The 23,039-nt window shown below is 36.5% G+C and overlaps 1 protein-coding gene across 3 annotated transcripts in view; it reads left to right on the top strand.

Moving 5' to 3' along the window:
* The window catches only part of afap1 (actin filament associated protein 1), a 104,830-nt gene that overhangs the window by 49,158 nt on the left and 32,633 nt on the right, over window positions 1–23,039 (top strand). The window contains exons 1-3 of one of the 3 annotated variants that reach the window (XM_015344975.2): window positions 4,428–4,797; window positions 11,941–12,069; window positions 13,657–13,739. In XM_015344975.2, coding sequence (XP_015200461.1) covers window positions 4,764–4,797; window positions 11,941–12,069; window positions 13,657–13,739 — 246 coding nt within the window. In that variant the 5' untranslated portion in view covers window positions 4,428–4,763. Of the gene's footprint in view, window positions 1–4,427; window positions 4,798–11,940; window positions 12,070–13,656; window positions 13,740–23,039 lie in introns of those variants that run through there. The other 2 variants (XM_006629611.3, XM_015344976.2) reach the window with 2 other exon arrangements.

The raw sequence follows: 23,039 nt of genomic DNA on the forward strand, positions 1-23,039 counted from the left end.
CTGGACGGGACGCCAGTCCATTGCAGGACAAACATAGATATGCACTAGGGCCTTATCTAACATCCTCTGACAATAAGGTGGTTCAAGGTTAATTCCATATCCAGTTTTGTCAGGAATAGGGCTGAATATTATCAGCCATAGTGAAGTTTGCTGTACTTTTGTCCTGTCATGGCGCTGTCTCTACCAATGAAGCATTGTTTTGGAAATAACCATACCAGTCAAGGAATTAAGGCTAAGCTATAGAAGTTTCTAAAAAAAATATTTGTAATAACCTAATTTTTTTAATGGTACTGTCTGATTATATGATAATGAATAACAATCTTCTTTAAAATTTCTATAAATGGTGAAGCTGGATTTGTAAAGTTGATATGTACGCAACCATAGTGGTATTCATGTTGTACTGTTAAACACTAAACATTTTTTTCCACTAGAATCAAAAGAGATTTTTTTTAAAGACCAGCACACGGCATGAGGATTGCCTGGACAATTTTCAAACCATAAATACTTAATTTCAAATATTTGTCAAGTAAGGACTTGTCAGTGCTGTAACCTTTCCATTGGAGAGAAAGTGCTGAAAAATGAACATGGTGTTTGGAGGTTGTATGTTTTTAAGGCTGTTTATTTAAAGAATCCCTCACCATTAGGCACAAAATCTCCCACCAACCCAACCCCAATTGCGTAGTGCAGCTGGGAGGTCTGTAGTTGCCAATATCCTGTTTTGTTTTGAAAGTGCTTTCTTGAACACCACAGGAGCAGCCACATTGCCCTTGCTGAAGCAAGCATCTATAAGCAAGAATGTTGTTTCTTTTTGTTTTAATGCTTACTATTTCGTTTTGTTTTGATTTGTTTGACACTAGCATTGTACTTAAAGCCTTATTAGGAACAAGTAAAGGTTTAATTCATGCTAAAAAGATAAGAAAAGAAACACAACTTTGTGTTTTTCCTCTATTTTTGGCATGAAATAATCCTTTACTTGTTCCTTTCAGCCTAGGCATGCTGGCACAGCTACTACGTACAGCCTTATTGCCTGTCTTAGTGTGATTTTATTGATTTATGTTATTATAGTTGCATGTTAACATGCCTTTTGTTTTCTTTGTATTGCTTCCTCAAAAACATACTAAATCTATAGATTTGTGTGCATTATAAGTCGCACTGGATATAGGCATCAACTAAGCAAGCTCATATTAATATATATACAGGTACAGTATTTATAAATACGTCTTAAGAAGTGACAAAATATATACAATATTCTAGAATACTCTTCCAACAACAGCATTCAATTAAAAATGTGAAACTCTTCCCCATTAGAAATCATGCCTACTTCATTCCATAATTTAAGTAGGTTAATACTTTTTTGTGTATTTGTCCTGTAATTTCAGCTAATGAATTGCAATCCACAGTCCTCTGATCAATTGGAAGAAGACAAGGATTGAATTACTGCACTTCTTTATTTACTTGGGTATCTTTAAGGCTTTTTGTGATGTTAACATGTGAATGGCTTCACGAGTTAAAGAATTATCTCATTGTTGTTACAGAAGGTGTAAAGAAACTATACGTGGTTTCAAATTGGGTGTAAATACAAATACAAATAGGAAAAATGCAAAAAATATTAAGCATAAGTCCTGTTTTCCTGCTAGAGGTTTTTACATCTTTGTCTTCAACAGCAGAGGACTTACAAGGCCACCAATGGTGCTAGCTTAGCAACAGCAATGTAGGGTCAAAGTGCAGATGAAGAACCTCTCTGGGGAAGTTACTAGGATACCTCTTGTAGCTCACACAGGCTTAGACATGTTCTTGGCGAATCCTTTATATTATGCACATGACCTTCTAACATCAGTATTTCCCTGATGGACAAATATCCAGTGGTAGAAAATGGGTTTGAGGGCAAATTAACAGCAATATAGACATGTTTTGAATGATGAGTTGATGAAGGTTTGTTTTTGAGGCTGATTTGATTTGCCGCTAATGGCTGCTGTGTTCCAGCATAACCTTTTTTTCCTGCCTTTAAAAGTGCCTGTTGGCAGGGTGTGGTAGCACTAACAGGAGAGTGCAAATGGATTTAATTATTGTAAATGATCTCAGATATTTTACGAAGAATTTGAGGGTGGGTTTCTTTTACTAAACCATTTTTTTCAATATAGGGTTGGAGGAAGAAGACTTTGATATTTTTTCCTTTCCCAGTTTTTAGTCTTGTCTTAAATGTGGGAGCAGTTAACACACCCTTGGTTACCACTCCAACAGTCTGCCAGCAATTAAATGGTGATCTTGTGGGGAAATAAGTGTTTACCACTGTCTTGTAGTATTTAATATGTTCTTAAAAGCATATATTTTTCTGCTTCCATATAATGACTTGGGAAACTAGCAAAGTGCACCTAATCCATTTGTTTCTAAGGGTTACTTTGTCATCCTTCAGGAGCTGTTTTCAGATGAAGATTATGGAAAACAATGTGTGATATTCAGTTAGAAGAGAGGATATAATTATTGCTGATGTTTTCTTTTTTCTGGGTAGATTTTTTCCCTTCCAATATGAGTAGTCGCATTAAAAGGAAACAAACTTACAGTACATGACGTAGTTAATAAGAAGCAGCAGCAGGATTGTTTAGTCCTGTAAAATTGATTTCTTTAATATTATCCATCCCCCAAGATATTGAAGTTCAATTGTATTTGCAATATTTTGAGAAACGATTCACAAAAATGTTGTTTTTGGTAATGAAGTCTAGAGTTGAAAATAACTACACAGGCTTAGGCATATACCTAGCTGGAGGCGGATAATATTAAATAATAGACAGTAGCAGACAATCTAGACAGAAGGTTTTAGGGCTCTATCAGGATGATATTGCGCTGAGGTTTGGTATTTACAAACCTTAATTGAGATTTTTCTCTGCTGAGCCTGAGATCAAAGAATTTGTAAGACAATACAAGCTTGAACTTGCTTTAGACATGGACAAAAATGCACTTATAATTTTAGTCTTATGGGATGTTGTGAAATTTAATTAAGCAACCGTGGAAGACAGATGAGCTGTTTTAGTTATTTATATTGTTTCTGTCATAATTTATGTATGCATCTTCAGACAAAATTACAAATGTCTGTGGGGAGAAACAACAAGAGATACACATGTTCTGGAAAATAACAATTTTGAAAAGCATGAAGCTACATGCTTAATAATTAATAAACCGCTAATGAATATTTGTACAAAAAAACGCCACGCCAATTTTTTTAATATATCTTTTGATCTTCTGTAGGTTTTCCAGGGTTGTTTCTCAGAGCAGGGCTATAGTTTGGGCACAGACATAGATATGTCTTACAAAAGTCAGAAAAACGCCACGTTTAGGAAACTGCATGTCCTACTGCCAAAAAAGCGGGCAGCAGGCTGAAATCTTGCCAATCAAATAGAATTTGAAATCAAAATGAATAAATGCAGTAATGAAAGAGAAGTAAAAAAATATATTGCTTTATGCCTGAAGCCCATTTAATGTTTGTCATAATTTCAATTAGAAGCATACACTTGAAATGGACACATCTTTTTGTTCTTATTTTCAACTAAATTTTGTGACAGTTATAACACAATCCATAACTAATGACTTTTATGGATAATTCAGGAAAAAATGATTTTTCTCTGTTGGACCAAGATTTTGTATTACATTTGCAGAATAACACAATCATTTTTCATCATAAACATCACATAGGCCTGCTCTTACATGTAGTAGTTGGTACAGTAAGATTACTTAATTCCCTGCATTGCACAGGTTCTCAAACTGTAGGCCTTGTAATATTTGATAAGAATTTGTGTGTTAACTGGAATATGTTTGAGTGAGGAACTGCAAGTGTCCACAAAATGTATGTTTTAATTGCCTAGAATTATAGGAATACGAGACTTTTATGTTGATACTGTATGCGTTTGTTAAGAGTGCGTACTGCAGTATCTGCTCTGTACTTTTTTAATGATAATAACACATCATTTAATTGAGAGCCAATAATAGTTTTATTTTTATTTGCATATCGGTGTTCACTCGGTGTATGTCATACCAGAAATAAAAAGGAAGAGTAAAGTTCAAGACTTTGCTATTAGGATCTGCCCCCTTTTCTTATCAACTCTGAAACAAAGACTGAGAAAAGAAGATGGTAGAGATCCCTCTCGACTCCTGCCCCCCCAGAGTCCGCATATCTGCCCCGACTTGCTTTGTTCTTCGTCTGCCGACAGCCACATGCGAATCTGGCCCTTCAATGGGAGGGGGAAAGTCTTTTGCAAATTTCAAGCTGTGCCTTAATTGCCTTTCATTACCATAAGTTGCTGATTCCCTTCTCCCCGGGGGTGGCTGACTGTAGCTGGGCCCCATCTGCCACTGGGAACTGGAGAATTGGGCAGCCTATGCGGTTTCACCTCACAGCAGATTTCCACTCTGGAATCTGAGAACACAGGAGCCCTGTCTCACTCCAGCCAAACAGACTTGAGCTCTGTCAGTTTCTGCAAGGCAGGACAAGCCCACTGGCTCTCTGTCATAGCTCTGAATGAATGTAGCGGCACTTAACAAGACTCGCCCTGTTCAGAAGGGATCATGCAGGCTGCCAGTGAGAGCTTGTGAGCAGCTGAGAGAGCACCAGTAGGCTGTAAGACTGTAATATAGTGTGGAGCCGGATCTGCTGATAGAAACAGTGAGGGTTCTGTTGTCGGCACTGGAGTAGCCCAGGAGTTAATGAAATTCAGCAACTGAGCACAGGCTTGCTTCACTGAGCTGAGGGATTAGATGCATTTGCCTGCAAAATGCGGAGTGATCCTATTCTGTTTGCTTCCAGAGGTGAGATGCAGTCCTTTTTGTTGTAGGTTTTATGGGACCACTGTTTAGGTGGATTGTATGCGACTGGACACGAAAGAAAATGCACGCTACAGCATTATGAATTGTGCAGCTTTCTTTTTTTTTCTTTTTGTTCAAGTCAACGTAAATGCATGTAATAAAAATAAATGAAGCTAATGCATTTCTTCTAAAACAATATTTGTATAATACACAGTCTTCCAAGCTTCCTTTTAAAGGTGTTTAGAAGCCAACACAAGGCAAACACTGAAGTAGGATAAATCATGGAAGTACAATATACCTGTAATTGCAACAGCAGAAAAACAGATAATAGAAATGAATCGTAAAGTACACTATGATGTATAATTATCATGATTGCTGTATAGTAACTGATACTGTTCTAAGTGATATTATATGAGGTTAACATTTTATAGAAGTATTTTGCTGCCAGTTAAAAGTACTAGATTTTCTTGTACTGTACTTTCTGCTGCGGTCTAATTCAGTGTAGAGTGAGTGAAGCTTTTTGTTGTTTTTATGTCATGTCATAATCTCTTTCTACGAAACAAACCTCAGAAAATCTTAGTCTTCGATAAGAATCCTGACTGTATAACTGTTACATAAGTAAAAACAGTATTTTGTGCTGAACTGATCAAACAGTACCAAGACCGATACAATATTGTAGTCTAAATGGGTTTTTTGAGAAAATTTTTAAGAACCTTTTTCACTCACTTGCTTTTCTACAATGTTTTTTTTTTTTCAGAAGCCAGTAACAGGCAGTTGAAGTTGAATAAAACAAAACAATGTTGAATGAGTTGCTTTTCTTTAGTGAAACACAAACACCGACCGGCATTTGTCATTTTTGGATGGGGCTGTCCCACATTCCTAGTATAAGTAGCATAACTGGAACAGTATTGAAAGTGCTCAGTGGGGATTAGGGAGGGCAGAGGTTTTGGATGGAAAGAGAGCTTTTACTGTAGCACTGTAATACCACTGGTCTTCTGTGGTATCATTAGGGCCGTGGTTACTTGTCTGTGGAAATTGTATCTTGGGTGTAGCTAGTGCAACCTGAGACCCCTGGCCTCTACAGCTGATGAATAGTAGTCTTTTTTTTGCTGAATATCATAATCACTGGATTGTCTTTGGTACAGACAGTAGGGCTCATTTGACAGCTGCCTGTGTGTTCCCTTGAAGTTTAATCCACGTGTTTGCGGACTGCTCGACCTACTATATATTTTTAACATTTAGAAGTTTACCATTACAAATTGTATCCCACTCTTATTATTAAATAAGAGTGCTCTTATTTACATGTGTGCAATCTTGAATAGTCTGTGTGCCCTATAATGGACTGGCATCCTATCCTGGGTGTAGCCTGCATTGCACCCAGTGCTTGCTGGGAGGCTCCGGCTCCCCCTCAACCCTGAATTGGATGAAACAGTTAAAACGACTTGGGTTAACATTTTAGATTTACAGTAAGCCGTCTTGCTGTAAGACTGTTTCCTTGAAAAACTGCAGCATTTTTTCTTTTTTGTATGAAAACTGGTAGATCCAGGTACCCTGCATTTTATTACTTCTGTTTGGCTTTTGACAGATCAATTTACACACAGGGTAGTTTAGCCTTTTCTTTCCTGCAGGAGAGAAGAAAGCTTTCCTTTGAAAAAAACAGCTGTATATAGTCTGTGGGCTTTTCAGTGGGTGAAGATTTCACTTTCAGCAACATTTCTATATGTTACATTTAAACAAAATGCAACAGTGAATGCTGTTGATAGCCTTGCATGCATACAGTATTTCACTTTATTTATTTGTTGGTCACTCTACCTCCTAAACACCCTTTAGTGCCATTTTGCAAATATGGGTTAAAACGTTTGCTGATACTTTTCGTTTGCCATGTCAAAACCCAGAGTGGGTGGTATACTTTCTGATTTAACATTAACAAAGATTGATTGCTTAGAACTCAACCAGGCAGACTATGCTCTCTGGATATAAGGTCCCATTAGCCAGTATTTACTGTCTCTTAAGCCAGCTGTAGATGTACAATTCCGTTTAAATTGCTCAGCAGACTTTTTAAAACCATTAAGAAGATCTGTCACTTAAACCCCATCAGGGCTGTCTGAAGAAGGGTTTAGGGTAGCTCATTCCTTGCCATTGTCTACTTCCAAATAGTAATACCCAACACATGGATTTTCTAATAATCTTAGAAAATGTTGTCGTTGACAGGAACAACAATGATCAAATAGTATATTGCAGATGTACACATTTTTGACCAGTAAACAAAAGGTAAATTGTTTACAAACCATTGGTAACCAACAATTTCATCCAAGTGTGTCATAATGATTCATGTGTTCATAGTGTTATACAAAGGTGATTTTATGCAATCCCTTTTTGAGGCTTATCAGAAGGACCACTTTTAATTTAGGCAGTTAGTATAATTTTATGTTTTACTTCAGGATATCCTCCAGTCATCAAATGATTCCACCAAATCAAGACCAAATCTTTCTTTATAAACTGTGCTATGTTACTTGGAATTTCCCTTACATCTTTGTACAAGTTCATGGAAATATTTTTTCTTGTCTGATTTATAATTAGTATGGCCCTATTACTGAAGTCAAGTTATCGAGTAAGACTTTAAAATAAGCTGTATGAACAGATTTGTATTAATAGCCTACATATTTAATCTGAAGTAACCCTGTAGAACAAAGTGTCTTGCAGTCCATGGAAACACTGAATTCAGAGAAACAGTTTAAATATTTCCTTAATGCTGTTCAGAAAGTCTGCTTAACTTTATTTACAACAGTAAGTCAGATTTGACTTCCAGTAAGAAACAATGCAGTATTGCAAAAGGTCTTAGAAATATATCATTCCCTGCACGGATTTTTTAAGGTCAGATATCTTGTTTTTTGCCTAGTGTTTTATTGTGGTTTTTGAAAACTAGTTCTTGCTTCAACAAAAAGAACCATCTTTGGTTACCAGGGCCCGTAGATGAGGAAAATGTTTCTCCGTTGATGTAAGAACTGAAGATTTTCACAAGGCCATGGGGGCTGCTTTGCAAAGGGGAACTCTGCAATCTGTAAGTCTGGAAGTGAGGCAAAGAGCGTACTGAGACAATTACTTCAGAGAGAGGGACACAGTGCCAACTCAAACAACTTTAGTGGCAGAAAGGCGAGCAGTCGGTAGGGTCGTTACGGAAACACCAGAGCACATGCACCAGCCTGCTGTTCTTCGTGAAATCTGAGGCCAGGATTTTAGGTTGCTGTTGAAAGCATAAGTAGTTGTTTTTTTATCTCCCTATTAGGACTGCTTTTGGGCATTGCTGTTGAGCCCAATTATATATCTGCAATGGAGCTCATTTCAGTGTTAGAACCAGTTTTGCAGTTTGCCTTTTATGAGAATGGAGCTGAGATAATTTACGCAGAAGGCACTGGCAACCAGAGAATTTGAATCACACTTCTTTACCAATAGTTTATTGGCCAGAGAATAATCATTGAGAATTATTTAAAGAGGTAGTGGCCAATTTAGGTTTTAATTTAGCTTATTCATTTTCTAGAAAGCTAGTTCTAATAGCAGGAAGTAGGTTTTGCAAATAAACAAAGCCACTGTAAAAGCACAAAAGGATAAAAAGCTTGTTTTAAAGTCGACCATTGTTTTGTTGGAGTGTTGCTTTATGAGATAAGTGCCTAAACAGAGGAAGCCAGTTTAATTTTTTTTATCTCTGTACACTGATGTATCTCTGTTTATTTTTGTTTAGTATTAAGTGATTTAACAATATATGGCTCTGAAAAGGAGAGTTTAAGTGCCCCACAAGCCCAGACCTCAAAATGCAAAGTCTCCAAAGCAAAAACATTTTTTCATGCTATTTATTAATAAGATACCTATTACATTGTAGAGAATAATTTAACAGTATATCAAGATTTTTTATCCACAAATGATCTATTGTTACTGTGTGTATGGTACTATCCTAAGGTGTGAGGATGGAATGTAAGTATACAGAAATAATTCGCACATCTTTATCTGGAGGACGTGCAAAGAAGAAAAATGTGAGGAACTGTTAGTGAATGGATTTAACAGACTTGCAGCTTTTGTCTTTTTGAAGTCATTTGAACAAGCGTGCATAGAACATTGTAATAAAATAGGATTGTAATAAAATCCTCCAATAGGATTGGAGGGTCATAAGGCAGCACGGTGGTGCACTGGGTAGGATTGCTGCCTCACAGCACTGGGGCCTTGGGTTCTGAACTTGGGGTGCTGTCTGCATCGAGTTTGAATGTTCTCCTTGTGTGGGTTTTTCCTCAGTTTCCACTTACAGTCCAAACACATACTGGTGGGTTAAATGGCTTTTGGGAAAATTGTCCCTGTTGTGAGTGTGTGTCCTGCGATGGGTTGGCGTCTCATCCAGGGTGTACCTTGCCTTACGCCCATTTGTTTGCTGGGATAGGCTCTGGTCTCTGACCATGAATTGGAAAACGTGGTTCGAAAATAGAGGGATGGAGGGACTTAAAAATCACATTGTTCAACACGAGGACTTTTTCATACGGTAAAGACATAGAGAAAACAAGAGTCTTTTGGGGGGTTAGGACAGGACTCAAAGATACTTTGTTTTCCTGCACTCCACTTAAAGACATTGCTTTTTGTTGGTTGCTTTAGAATTCTCTTTTATTTGGTTCTCCTCAAAGCATATAACATATTACAGAATGGACTGAAATAAGAAGCTAGTAGCATATTTTAAGAGCAGTTTTTTTATTAAAAGCATGAAATATGTTACGTCTTAAGCCCACAGATCTTTATACAGTACCTTTATACAGAAAGTGCATAAAATTAATGTATAGAATCTTTAGGTATAGTATTGGATCTTCATTTAAAACAAAGGAATATATCAGACATCAAAGCACCAACAACACAATGAATAATTCGTTTTTATTGGAACTTTGAGTATTTTAACAATGGATGTGGTTCTAGAGTAAAGTGTGCTACTACTACCCTTATCTTCAAACCATTTTTAAGTTCTCCTGCGGCTTGTAGAGTTAAAAGCAGAAAGGTTTGTTTTTGTAAAGATGACCACTTTAGTTTGCAAGTGTTTAGTTTAAAAAGTTCAATTTTCTGTAAGTTGTGATGTGGTGCCTTTGACAAAGCTCAGATTCTGGGATCCATCGCAGTGCTTGTCAGTCTCAGTTGCTTTAGTGTGTGTTTTTCTCTGTTTTCCTATCTAAAAGAACAACACTGGAGTTTGTATGAGGGTGGTCTGTTCCATCACATCATGGCACTAAATGCCAAGTTTACTCTTGCAGTAGGATCCCTGCTGTAATTTACTTTCTTTTCCATTTGTTGTGAAACCATTGGATGGAGTACGGTCATGGGTATCATCCACAGTAAGGACTAGAATGCCATAGATTAAACAGGAGGTCTTCAAAAATGTCTTTCTTGTATGTAGGCAAGGCCTTCGTAAATAAACATTAATAGAGTTCTTTTACAAGTTTCACTATAATAGCTTTAAGAAGGACCTTGGCACGTCTGGAATTGCTTAGCTGAATCTCCACATGTTTGAATAGAGTGTAAAACAATAAAACCAAGCTAAAAAACAGTTGGAAACATCTATTTTTAATCCCTTGCACCTTAAAATTATGAAGACATTCTGTATGAAAGCAACATGTTCATGGCCTGCAGTGCACAGTTTGAGAGACACATTCTGCTATTTTCCACATCAGTTGAAATTTTCATGTTCAAGTCTTGAGCTGTGCTGTGTCCACAGGATGTTGTTGTGTTAGCCTTGTTTTTGTCTCAGGTTATTTTAGTAAATCATATTACTTTTGAGCTTTGAGCATGCTTCTATTTTCTTATGGTTTCCATCCCTTTGATGTTTTCTATATGCCAATGCTGAAGTTACAGATTTAGCTTTCCTGGTGTGAACCTGTCATCAGTAGAAAAACTTTGGCAATGCCTGACAATTTATTTTTTTTACAGAATTATGCAGTTTTGACATTTGGTAGTATTTTAGCTTGCTTTTCAGAGAGTTTCAAGTAACTGTTCTGTCTCATCATCTTACATATTACATTTGGCAGCTACTGTATATCAAAGAGTCAATGGAATGCGTGGATGTAGTTGTTTTATCTTGTCTTGTTTTATGACAGGCATTCAGATAAAAATAGTTTAAATGCTGCTATACGTCTTTACCTAAGATTTTCTGAGTTACACGCAGGAAGATGATTATAGATTTATTATACAAGAATGTACCTTCCAAGATGAGTTCATTCCAGCAAGTGAGTTTGTGCACAAGTCTATGCACTACCAGTCTTATTTTGTTTTAAAACTACTATACTAAAGGTTTTTTTAACAACCAGATGCAAATTACTCCCTTCTATGTTTGATTCCATTATCTCTTGTAATGGGGGAAAGAAGCTGAGCTATGTTAAGCATGGAGCTGATAATACTAAAATAAATTGCCTGACCCTCCAATTGCTACCATGACAGTAAGTCTTTTTAAACAGTGGTTCTCAACTCTGGTCCTGAGGGACTGCTGTGTCTGCTGGTTTTCCTTCCAGCTGTGCTTTTAATCATTGGTGCTAGATGATGTATATAATTGATCGCCTTGCTTGTTTTGATGATAAAGAATTTGCTTCCACATTTCTCACGAAAAAGCTCTTAATGAGCGATCAATTGATGATGAACAGACACAGGTCAGGATTACAGTGTCAGATATCTCCCACTGTTGGTGTTTTTCTTTCTCCTGTAGTACAATTGGCTTTATTTCAGCTTCTGCACCTGAAATAAAACACATTAAAAGCACACCTATAATAGAAAATTCAAATCTTTTAGCTTATGGTTAAGAAGTTTGCTAGAGCAAAAAGCAAAAGACAGCTGTCTCTCAGGACTAAGTTTGAACACTACTGATCTATAGCACAGCTGTACTGTGTGTTCAACTGTGCCTCACAGTGTTAGTAGATCTAATCTGCCTACTAAAGTAGAGCATTCAAAATCTGCAGATCGGTGACCTAAGAATGGTGTATCCTTTTCATTATCTACAAAAGAAGACAAATGACAAACTAATGAACTGAACAAATGCCTTTGGTCTTAGAAAGTTGCTGTAACAAAAAAAAATGTTTTCTTTCACCATTTGTTTTTTCAAAACACGTTTTTGTTTTTGTTTTCTGTCTGTTTTAGCAATGGAGGAGTTGGTGTCAGAGCTGCGGATATTCTTGGAGCTCTTGGACCGCGAATATCTCACCGCCTCTGTACGTGAAAAGAAGGCTCTGATCTCCAACATTCTCAACAGGGTACTAGCAGAAAAAGGTTAGTCCAAAACTGAACTATGCACTGCAACATGTGACGTACTATATTCGGGGCAAAAACACTATTGTCTTGAATTCTCTTGAAATTTCGCATCTCAAAAACATGTCTCCTGTAACACAGGAAGATATTTAATTTCTCTATTCATATTTTATTTAGAAGTTAAAAATAGTAGAATAAAAAACATAGCAACTGAGCTGTGAGTTCCGACTCTTTCATTATATCTTGCAACCCCTTGACTTAAGGTTTTGTCATCAGAATTTACTAAAGAGTAGTTTACATAACCCAAATGTTCCTATTGCATTTCTTATGAAAGGGTGAACCACACATTTTGTGTTCAAGTCCAAACCACATCAGGCCCCTAGCTTATATATAGTTGTTTATTTTTATACTCTTATAAAAACAGAACAGACCTGAAATAGCAGAAATTCTAGGTATAGGTACATGGTAAATTTAAGAAGAAGTTAAGAAAACATCTGCAGTACATTTAAACTGGGTTAATGCCCCATTTCCTGATATTTGGACTGGAACATTTATGCTTATAATATAATACTAAATATTTAATACATTTATAAATACATAAATACTTATATAAATAATGATTTGAATATGAATGTGCAGATTAACTATATGACCTTGATATCCTTTGTAAGAAGAAGGCAGAGCACATTGCAAGAGACTGCATTTTATAATGGCGGCAATTTCTGTGAATTGTAGTATGGATTTCATATGTTTAATATGTAAAATGTTGTATGGAAAAGTATCTAAGGACATTATTGTTGTCCAAATTCTGCCTGCACTAAATAGAGTTGACAGCGGCACAAACACTGAAGACCTATAGGTAAGGTATGTTTTGGATGCAGAAAATAGATTGATAAAAGACAGGATAGATAAAATGGCTGTTGAATTAATGAGAACTGTTAAAATAAAGCAGTTTTCATTATTTTCATTGAAAATTTCTCAATTTAAAATGGTCTGTTGATAAATCATTTTTCCAGCTAATGTGCATTTTTAGATATTTGTACACTCCTGTCTCTATTATACAGTGTATATTTAGCAGTAATTATGGTAAATTGCTGGCTTTTGTGCTTCCTGTGCAGCAGGTGTTATGATCCCATTTGTCTTTGTGATATCATACCAGTAAATGTGATTAAGACAGGAAACCTACAAGTTAAAACCTGCAGCTAAAGATGGAACACACATGAAACACATCTTCTTTGCTGGTTTTATAATAAGCATATTGTGTGTCAGAGTGGAAATACTACTTAGTGGCTAGAAATTTAAAGAAATATTTTAAGGTATCTGCGTTGAGCTCATTAAGGCAACATTCAAACTCCATTTAATTAAAGATAAGCCAACCATCCCTCCTTGGAACCACAGTGGAGTCTTTTAGACAACTGATAGCCTGTTCCTAAGGAGAACGTCTTCTGCTCTGTCCACTGGGAGAGCTGTTGGAATGCTTTTGGTCTGCAGCAGTAGTTTGTAATCTCCCGACTCTAATATGGACACTGATTTGTTGGTTTTATTCATTTTTACCTACACAGTTCAACATAATATCTAACACTTCATTTCCTCTCTTTCACACCACAGAGCCCTCGTACAAGTCAGAGATTCACAGCAGTCTTCCAGCCCCTCCACAGATGCCTCTTCCAGAAATCCCTCATCCTTGGCTGGTAAGATCTCTGTGCATATAAGGTCGACTTCTCCAAAGGGATCCGGATGGGATAGGAAATATACCAGCCAAAAATCTAAGCTACTTTGTAAATGTGATGCACAAAATTCCATCACTTTAGAAAGTGCACTTTTAATCGTAGAATAAAATATTATTGTGAGGGTAAAATAAGATTTGAAGGAATGTTATTTTCTCAAAACAGTTCAGGAAGACAGCAGAGGTCAGTGACTTTTAGAGAGGCAGCGTAACAAGATCCGAGAGCAGATTATCCAACAGGGGCAGAACAGAAGGCTTCATCCAATATCCAAAGCTGAGGTCGAGAAGCCAGAAAAATCCAAAGGAGTGAAGAGTGCGAAATGAGTAGACTGAGCTGGCAGCAAGCTGACAAGTCAGGGACTCTAATACTGAGCGTGGAAAAGCGAGACAAGAGGGTTTAAATAGCGGAGAGCTTCAGCATGATTAGAAAATGAGGTAATTAGTGAGGGCGCGTGCGGAATGTGGTTGTCACATGACTGATTGCTCTTACAATTTAAATTTATTACAAATAATCAAATCAGATTTGATTATTTCTTCCTTTTCCCATCATTTTATGGTTATACTGCTGTATACATGCAAAACCGTATTTCCCTATCTGTTGTTGTTAGCACAGCTCTAATCATATGCCACGAGTTATATTCTATGAAGCTCATTCAATAGCATTTCATTGGGGCTGAGCTCTGAGGATGAATGAAATCTTTCCAATTCAAATAATTTAGATTTAGTTTTAGGGTGTTTCATGTTGTTACATCAGTAAAAGCAGACCGTTTATTAACAGTTTGCCTTCATGACGTTAAAGAAGTAAATAGTATCGGGCCTTTATAAATGCACTTTATTCTTTTACTCTGCTTTATCTATTTTTTTGTAATTTTGGAACTTTGTTACTACATCCCTGTTGTAATACAGAACATACACAGGAGTGTAAGTGAGATACCATTGCTCTCAGGAAAAAGACAAAGTTACTTTTCACAAGAGATAACTATTCTCTCTAGGACATCATGATATAGAAGAAGACACTGAGACAAAATGGCAGGTTGGATTTACAAATGGCAAATTAAATTTGGCATTGATAAATTCAAAGTGATCCACACAGGTTTTTTTTAAAATCTGAGCTGCAGGAAGCTACACAATAAAGGGATCTGGATTTTTATGTAGGCTCCATGTTCTCCAGTGTCTCTAGACATTATACCAAACAAGGTAAACAGAATGACTTGGTTTTAGCAAAACGTGTGAAATATAAATCCAGGGAAATTATGCTTAAGATTTATAATGCACCAGCAAGACCTCACTTTAGATGTGGTTACCCTACAACACAAAATATATTATGGCTTTAAAAAGAGTTCAAAGAAGAGCAACACAAATTATTTCTGGTCTTAGGGGGTTGATATATGGACAGGATATGGGAGCTAGGCCTAGAACAAAGGAGATTAAGAAGGGGTTGGAGATCAAGTATATAATATCTTAAGGAATATAGAAAGAGTTAGTCAAGGGGACTTTTTCATTCCCAGTAGTGAAAGAAGAACAAAAGGTTTCAATTGGAAACTAAGAGGGAATTTCATTTAGGAAAGAGAACAGGAAACACTTCTGTACAAAAAATATTTTGGGTATCTGGAAGAGGCTTTCCAGCCAGGTGGTTGAGGCCCAACCTGTAGGCACCTTAAAGAAACAGCTGGACACAATTTTAGTTTCATATGACTGCCAAAGTACCAATTGAGCAAGATTGGCCTTTTATCCTTTTTTTAGGTTATTATAGAAGAAGACAGTGTTTTTCTTAATGGCATGAAGACCACAATCAAATGTGCCCAAGGCTGGAAGACAAAACACTAAAAGTGTGGTGATTGAAGGGTCCAGACTCGCATCTTGCTACTGTGTTAGAAATGTCAAAGAGAGCAATCAAGTCCCATCTTTGAAGAGCTAATATAATGCAGAGCCTTGCAGCTCTAAAACCTGGGATGAGATGTGGAAAATGTCCGTATATCTAGAATGTGCAATGAACCATAAAGAATGGCCAAAGGGCATTAGTGTTGTTGACACCTTAAAGAATATTTAGTTATTTCAGAAAATCAGCTTGTGAGGAGAAAAAAACTAAATGTCGTGTATTTTCTGCAGTAGAACATAAATGGCCTCATTCATAAAGATTTTGTAAGAGTCCAGAAAGGACATGATCTGGAAAACATACACTATGTAAAATCCAAATGTTTTCACAAAGATGAGTGTCCCTTATGTAGTTGTGTGCAATGGAAATCGGCAAAGGACTAAAACAGCTACATGTATCTAAGTAACGTGCACTTAGCTCATATAAGGAGATGTTCCTAATCGGAAAGTACACTTGAAGATAATGGATGTCTGTGCAATGGTGCTGTACGCTGACTATAAAGGATGGGGTGGAGAAGGAGAACATGTGTGGAAGGGTAGGAGGAGCAGTGCGTAGAAACAGTTGTATTTTAGAGAATGGAAAAATCAGCTTCTTTTCACAGTACCATTATGTAAGAAGGATACTTCTGCTTTCCATCCATCATCAGAGAATTTCCAGGGATATAATTTACATATTGTTACACCTACTCCCTGCTTCACCTCATTTACAAAGAAGCTGGGGTACATGGCATACATTAGCACGTATTAAGTATAATCAGCGTTCTACTCATCTTAAGTTTTTACATGTGTAGGCATGTGCTGTGAAGCTTTCAAATTCAACATTTCAGGATTTTTGACATTTACTTCCATTCCATCTTGCATTAGATCCCTTTATCCCTTAGCCCTAGAGCCATTCCATTCTCCAGCACCATTAAACAATTTGCTGATATTATAGGGCCAGAGATCAAGCATATTTAGCATTAACTGTTATTACATTGCTTAAGACTAATTTATGCACAAAATCAGAATTGCTGCAGATTGATTCCAGGTTACTTTATTGCCGTTTCCCTTTAGATATACCCCACATTTTATAGAAGATACCTCCTTACATAGCCTTACATCTATTCCTCATATTTCAACTATTCTAGTATCTAATTAGAAACACTCTTTTGTGGGCTCAAAAGAGCTCCTTTGTATTTTCAAGAATGCTGGTCATAGAATTCCGTAACTGCAATTACAATTGATTATAGAGCCAGATTGACCTCTGGCATGTTTTTAGATCTGGTCTACCAGACCACATTGCTTTGGCTCGGAAGTGGACAACTGTCCAGGGTTTTACTGAACCCAAAGAAGGAAGAGTAGATATTGAAGGAGGCGCATGAACCAGGTCAATGACAGGGCAGGAAATGCTTGATAAATCTTAGACACATAATCCACAGGAGCTATTGTGTGTACTGCAGACCTTTGTCATGCTGTCTCATGTTTCATACAATATGGGTTAGGGCAGCTAGTCTAAATCTGGAATTCCGGTGTGCATGCAGTTCAATATAGAAATAATATTTAGTTTGGGTTTGCAAGCAGCTCCACGATTGATCAGATTGGTTGTATAGCATTTCACCTTGGAATCCTCAATAGTTCATTCTGATAAAAACAATATTGGCTTACATTTAACATCCTGTTGGTACTGGGCTTGGAAAGATTACAGCTTGCGTCTTTTTAGCAACATCGCTTTAGAACTGTCCATACCTATCTATCTGTCTGTATATACTTATATATTTTCTAATAATTTGGTATAATTCTTAGGCTACCTATATACTTTAACTATAACTGCACTGTATATTGAGTGGAAACCACTAAAATGTATGACAAGTATTAGCTTCTTTAATATTACGTTGTCTATTATCAAAATCAGAATCACCATTAAAGACTAGGCACGCTGTGGTTTCTATGCTATACTGGTGTATTAAACACTACTATAGATTCGTCCTGTGCTGACTAGTTTAGTCATCAATAGAATTTAAAAATGGGATGGGCTGGGATTGAAATGTGCTTAAAACAGTTAGATTTGATGTAATTTCTTGACAGTACAGTAGGTGCCGTTTTTAGCAAGTAAAAATTACCTGACTGAGTCTCTCTTGAACGGCTGCTCGTTGTTATAGGATATGATCAAATCACCTTAATGTTAGGCTTTCAGTTTTAGCTTAGCCTCACCACCTGTTTTAACCCCTTAAGAGTATACCTGATGTGTTTAAAAAAACTAAAGCGGGCCCTAAAATATCTTTAAAACCCCCGATCAAAGATATCGCCTTTATATCTAAAGATGTAATGATTGTGAGAGGTCAGTAAAGTGTATTGTCATTAGGTAAAAAAAATAACAGCAATTGTTACAGCATGCCACATGTATCTCTCAATCTCTTGCAAAACAGGTCTCAAAGCTGCACGAGTCCTGTATGAGTGTTTAGAATAGCTGGGCCCTGCAGAGATTCAAATGGATTCCATCTGTGTTGATATTGGCTGAATATACCCCCCCACCCAGCTGTGCTGACTAACCAGCTCACTAAAGGGGTCTGACTCAGACAAGCACCATTTGTGTTTCATTTCCTCTTTCTTTGCGTTCTGGCGAACCTTTAGACAAATAAATGAGCTTTATCCTGGGTTTTGTTGGAATGTTTGCATTTTAAGTGGCGGACACTCATTTTTTGAAGGTCCGTTTTTGTTTTTGTTTTTTTTCATACATGAATTGACAGCTTTATTTTACTTTGAAACAAGAATACAATATATTATATCTGTCTACATGATACATAGATTTTTTTTTGCTGTCAATAAATATACAATGCTGTTAGTTTTGTTATTTTCTTGTACTGTACAGTACATGCTAAGGGCAAAACTTGGTGGTCTCAAAAATCTAGTTTCGACCTGGGTGAATCCCAAAGTTATTGCTTTTTTCAGCATTCATCTGCCTCCAGTGAAGTGACTGGACAAGTAACACTCACCCTAACCCTTAAAAGAAATGGTAACTTCAGGATTCGCGTAGAACTCTTGGACAAAACTAGATTCACCAAACCACTGCCTTCTACCCTTAACCTACAGAGTGAGTATATATTTCATCATGACAGAAGAGGTTTTAGAACCTTTTTTACCATTACCTATTCAAGAAAATGACACCAGAATTTCTAGACAACTTTATGAGATCATCCTATTTATGTACCCGTTGCCCAAACAGAAAGATTCCCGATAGGCATGAATTAGCTGTGTAGAATCTTAGCTTATTCTCTCAAACGTAATCAATAATTAAAATCTTCATAATAATTAAGAATGAATTGCTTTTACTGTATACAGTGCTTTTCATCCCAAAATATTTTTTTAACATATAGTTCATACTGTTTTTGGAACTTCTAATCCAGAGGAAATAGCACCTACTGTACTACAGCTTCACTGACACCATTTAAAGCAGTAGCCAGATTTTTATGTTTCCCATCTGAGGGACTGATCAGGGCCAGCTTTTGGTACTCGGATGGGAAACTGATAAGAAATGTTTAGCTTTTGAGATTTGGAAAAATTAGGCTAGCTGGTGGTAAAAGTAAAGTGTTGTGAAAAGGTAAATAATGCCCCCAGTGGTATAAAAATGTACTCCCGAACCCCAGTTCACTTTCTCACATTTTCCAGTCAGTCACACACTGTCGTCTTATAGAAGTAGAGTACAAAACAATGGAATTACAACGGGACATTGGATTTAGACTTGATGCGTTATGACAGAGTCTACCAGCATCTGGAATTCTGCCAGCTGATTGTGGCACCATCAAAAGACGTTGATAAAAAAGAAAGTCTATCAACTCATGGCTGGTTGATGAGAAGTGGAAAACATCGCCTCAGACATTGTTCCAGAATATCCCATTACATTCTTGATTGGTTTTGGATCTGGTGACTGAGAAGGCCATGATGTACAGATAACAGCTGTGTCACCATTTGGCAGCCACGGGTGCTCTGTGGATGAGGGTTTTGTCATCCTGTAAGACATCCTGCCAGCAAGAAATAAATGCAACAACATGAGTTGTAGATGATCACTCAGTACTCTTAAGTTTATCATTGCCCTTGCCTTCTTAGGGTATGAGCGCACCAAAGCATGCCAAAAAATGTGCTCCTCAAGAACCTTACGCTGATGGAACCAAGCACTCAGGGCTATAAAGATCTTTGGTGTGGCAAATTTTAATAAACATCCTGTGCCAGTGCAGTAAATTAAGTTATAAAGACATGCGGTCACCATGCATTCTATCTGTCTAAATTCTAAATTCAAGAATGGTTGATGGTGTATGGTTAGGGTCTGCCCAGATTTTCTGCCCCTATACAGACTTCTCACAAATTGTCTGGGTGCATTCTGGAACGCAGTCATTCTTCTGTCACGTTTACTTGACATGATTAATGTGCAGACTGCATCAGACTTGCAGCAGTTGTACACCATTGTCTGTATTATACATATAGGTGTCTGTGTGTGTTTCAAATTCTCATTTTATTCTTTTGCTTGGGGCACAATATCCCTGAGATATGATACTGTGTGAAACTGTTTTACTGTGATTTCTTCCTTGCTTTGAATTTCCTTGAATTTTTTTAGGTCAGATACATTTATTTACTTTGCTGTAGCAGTGATTTTACATACAGTAGCACATGCTATGACTGCAATGAACAGCCTGTTTATTTCTAGCGGTTCATCTTCAAGTAGTCAATGTTAATCATGGTACAGTAACAAAAAAATCCAAATTAATATCCAAGGATCTGAAAATCATTTTGAGTGAACTGTGTCTGCTGATTCCAACCTAACTTAAAAACAATCTAACTTTTTTTTTGAAAGGGCTTGGATTTCCATTTCATATTTTGCATGAATACAAGAACTGAATTCGTACACAGTGCAGTCAAGTATTTAAACTGCTCAGCTATTGAAAACATATTTAGAGAAAAGTGAAATTGGATGGAAAAAAAGGATATATATATATAGAATTTAAACTGTTCTACTAATGCTTAGTTTTGCTTTCATCTCTTGCAGAATGAGGCAGTGGAACAAAGACTACCAAACCACTATAAGACAATGATAGAGTAAAATAAATATATTTAGCACAGAGATGTATTACCAGATAAATGAAAACAAAACATTATAATTTCAACCCCTCGTTATGGACTATATTACAAAAAGTACTAAACAGAAGTAGAGTCATATAAATAATTCTTCATCCTGACAAAGAGTGTTCAAGCCCAAAGTGAAGTTTGTCTAGTTAACACTCCTGCTGTTGACATGTATACTCAATGAGTATACTGTATACTGTATATGATACATCTTCATACAAAAATATATTCTGTCCAATAATCTGTTCAAGACATTAAAGTAGTTATGAAATTCTATGTGATCAGGTAATGTTAATTATGTCCTTGGTTTATACTGTATCTTTAACTTATTCTAGCAAGCTTTTATTGAAGTCATATTTAATTATTGTTACAAATCATAATCATAATGAGGTGGCATGGGGAAGCAATAGTTACTTTACTGTAACTGAGTTTAAAGACAGATTGCATTTATAATGCATACAAGTTGTGTGACCTCTACTGTTTGGTAGAATCATATATGTAAAAGTGGATATTGCAGTATAGCAATAAAGATATCCAGTGAAACATAAAATTCAGTTACAGTATTCTGAGAAACTGTTAGTTAAGTATATCAGAGTTTTTAGCTTTGTGTTGGAGTTGTTATACTGTAATAGTCCTTGTTTCTGACCCAGCCCTTTAGTTTTTTTTTTTTCTAAGTCACTTTATCAGCTCAAATAGTAATTCACAGTTAGATTGCATATCTAGTTTAGACTGCACAATTTATCTCAATTTGAACTCAAAAATATTTATTCTGTATCAAAATTTAAGTTCCAAGACACTAAAGAAACATTTGCCCGGTCCTGTGAAATAAGAGTTGCCCTTCTAGAACAAGGGGTGCACCAAATTTAAAACTGTTATTTTAAATTTCGACTGAGACAAGAAACAGCGCTGTTATTCTAGAAAAATTGCTTTTTCTTTAGAAAAATAAAATAGCTGAGGTGTTCTGAGCTGAGGTGAGATTTACCACAGGAGTTCCCCTAAAACACACATGGTAGGGTAGCCCCTGAGCCAATTTATCCAAGGAATATACAAGATCTAATAATGTGCTGTGGTGATCTGGTTCCATTTAATAATTTTCTTGTGTTCCTAATCACAGTTGCAGAAATTTTTAACATTTCAGACGTATGTTATTTACATGGAACTTAATTATACTTTTATATTCAAGGAAAAAATAAGTTAGGAGAGTTATACAGATACTTCTCCCTTTCTCTTTCAGGCTATTATTTTTTAAGTAAAGAATAACCTAATGAAAATCAACCACCTTCATGAAATTCCGTGTGGCCTGAAATGTATTTAGTACCTTTCCAGCTCTCCACCCTGCGGCACCAAAGGTACTGAAGCACTAGAGCAGTGGAAAAAGGAAAGACCCTATCTGTCAAGCACGCTACCTGTCAGGACCTGCTGAGGGAGGCTGAGGAAGAGCTTGAGAGAGATTGTTTCAGTATGGTGTTTTTTTATAAAAGAATGAGGATAGAATAAAATGTTTTTTGCTCCTTTTAAACGTGTATCCATTAAAATGTATGTTGTGGATACCTATTCTGAAACGAGAGGTACTGTATCTGTACGCAATCTTTTCTTTTGTTTTTCACAAAAGCCCTTTTGGTATGTACCATAGGGCAGTGTTGTTTTTGCAGTGGGTCCTGGTATGAAAATATTTTCTAATCTGATGAAGTTAGATTTAGGTTTCTTAAAAGTACAAAGGCCTATTCATGCAGTGCCTACAGTGGAGCCTGCTGGAGAGTATTGGACTATTGCCAGGAAGAGTTATACCAACAAGCCATTTCAAATATCTCTATTACTATTTTTTTTCTAGCTGATCGCTCTCTTACATGGACAATAAGCGTTTAGCCTGTGTTTTTAAACAAATGTCAAATGTGGGAGGATTGAATAATCATTTCAAAAGAGACCAAATATTTCTTTCTAAGGCTTTTATGGTTATTGTTGTTTTAAATTTCGACTGAGACAAGAAACAGCACTGTTATTCTAGAAAAATGGCTTTTTCTTTTGAAAAATAAAATATTTACTTTCTTGTTTGCTTTTGGGCTTTCCAAATTATACATTTATGGTATAGATATAAGAAATAATTAACACCTTGGACTCTAAATAGTAAGATAAGGTGAAGTTTATCTTTTCATGTACAGTAGCTCTCAAAGAGAAAAATGCTTTGGTTGTGTCTGGTGAAGATAAAGGTATTTCTAGTATTGGCCTCTGGAACTACAGTATGGTGAAAGAATACCACAAAGATTTTAAGGTTTAAAAAAGTAAAACATATTTGACC

Source organism: Lepisosteus oculatus, chromosome 1, assembly GCF_040954835.1.
Source record: "Lepisosteus oculatus isolate fLepOcu1 chromosome 1, fLepOcu1.hap2, whole genome shotgun sequence".
NCBI lineage: Eukaryota > Metazoa > Chordata > Actinopteri > Semionotiformes > Lepisosteidae > Lepisosteus > Lepisosteus oculatus.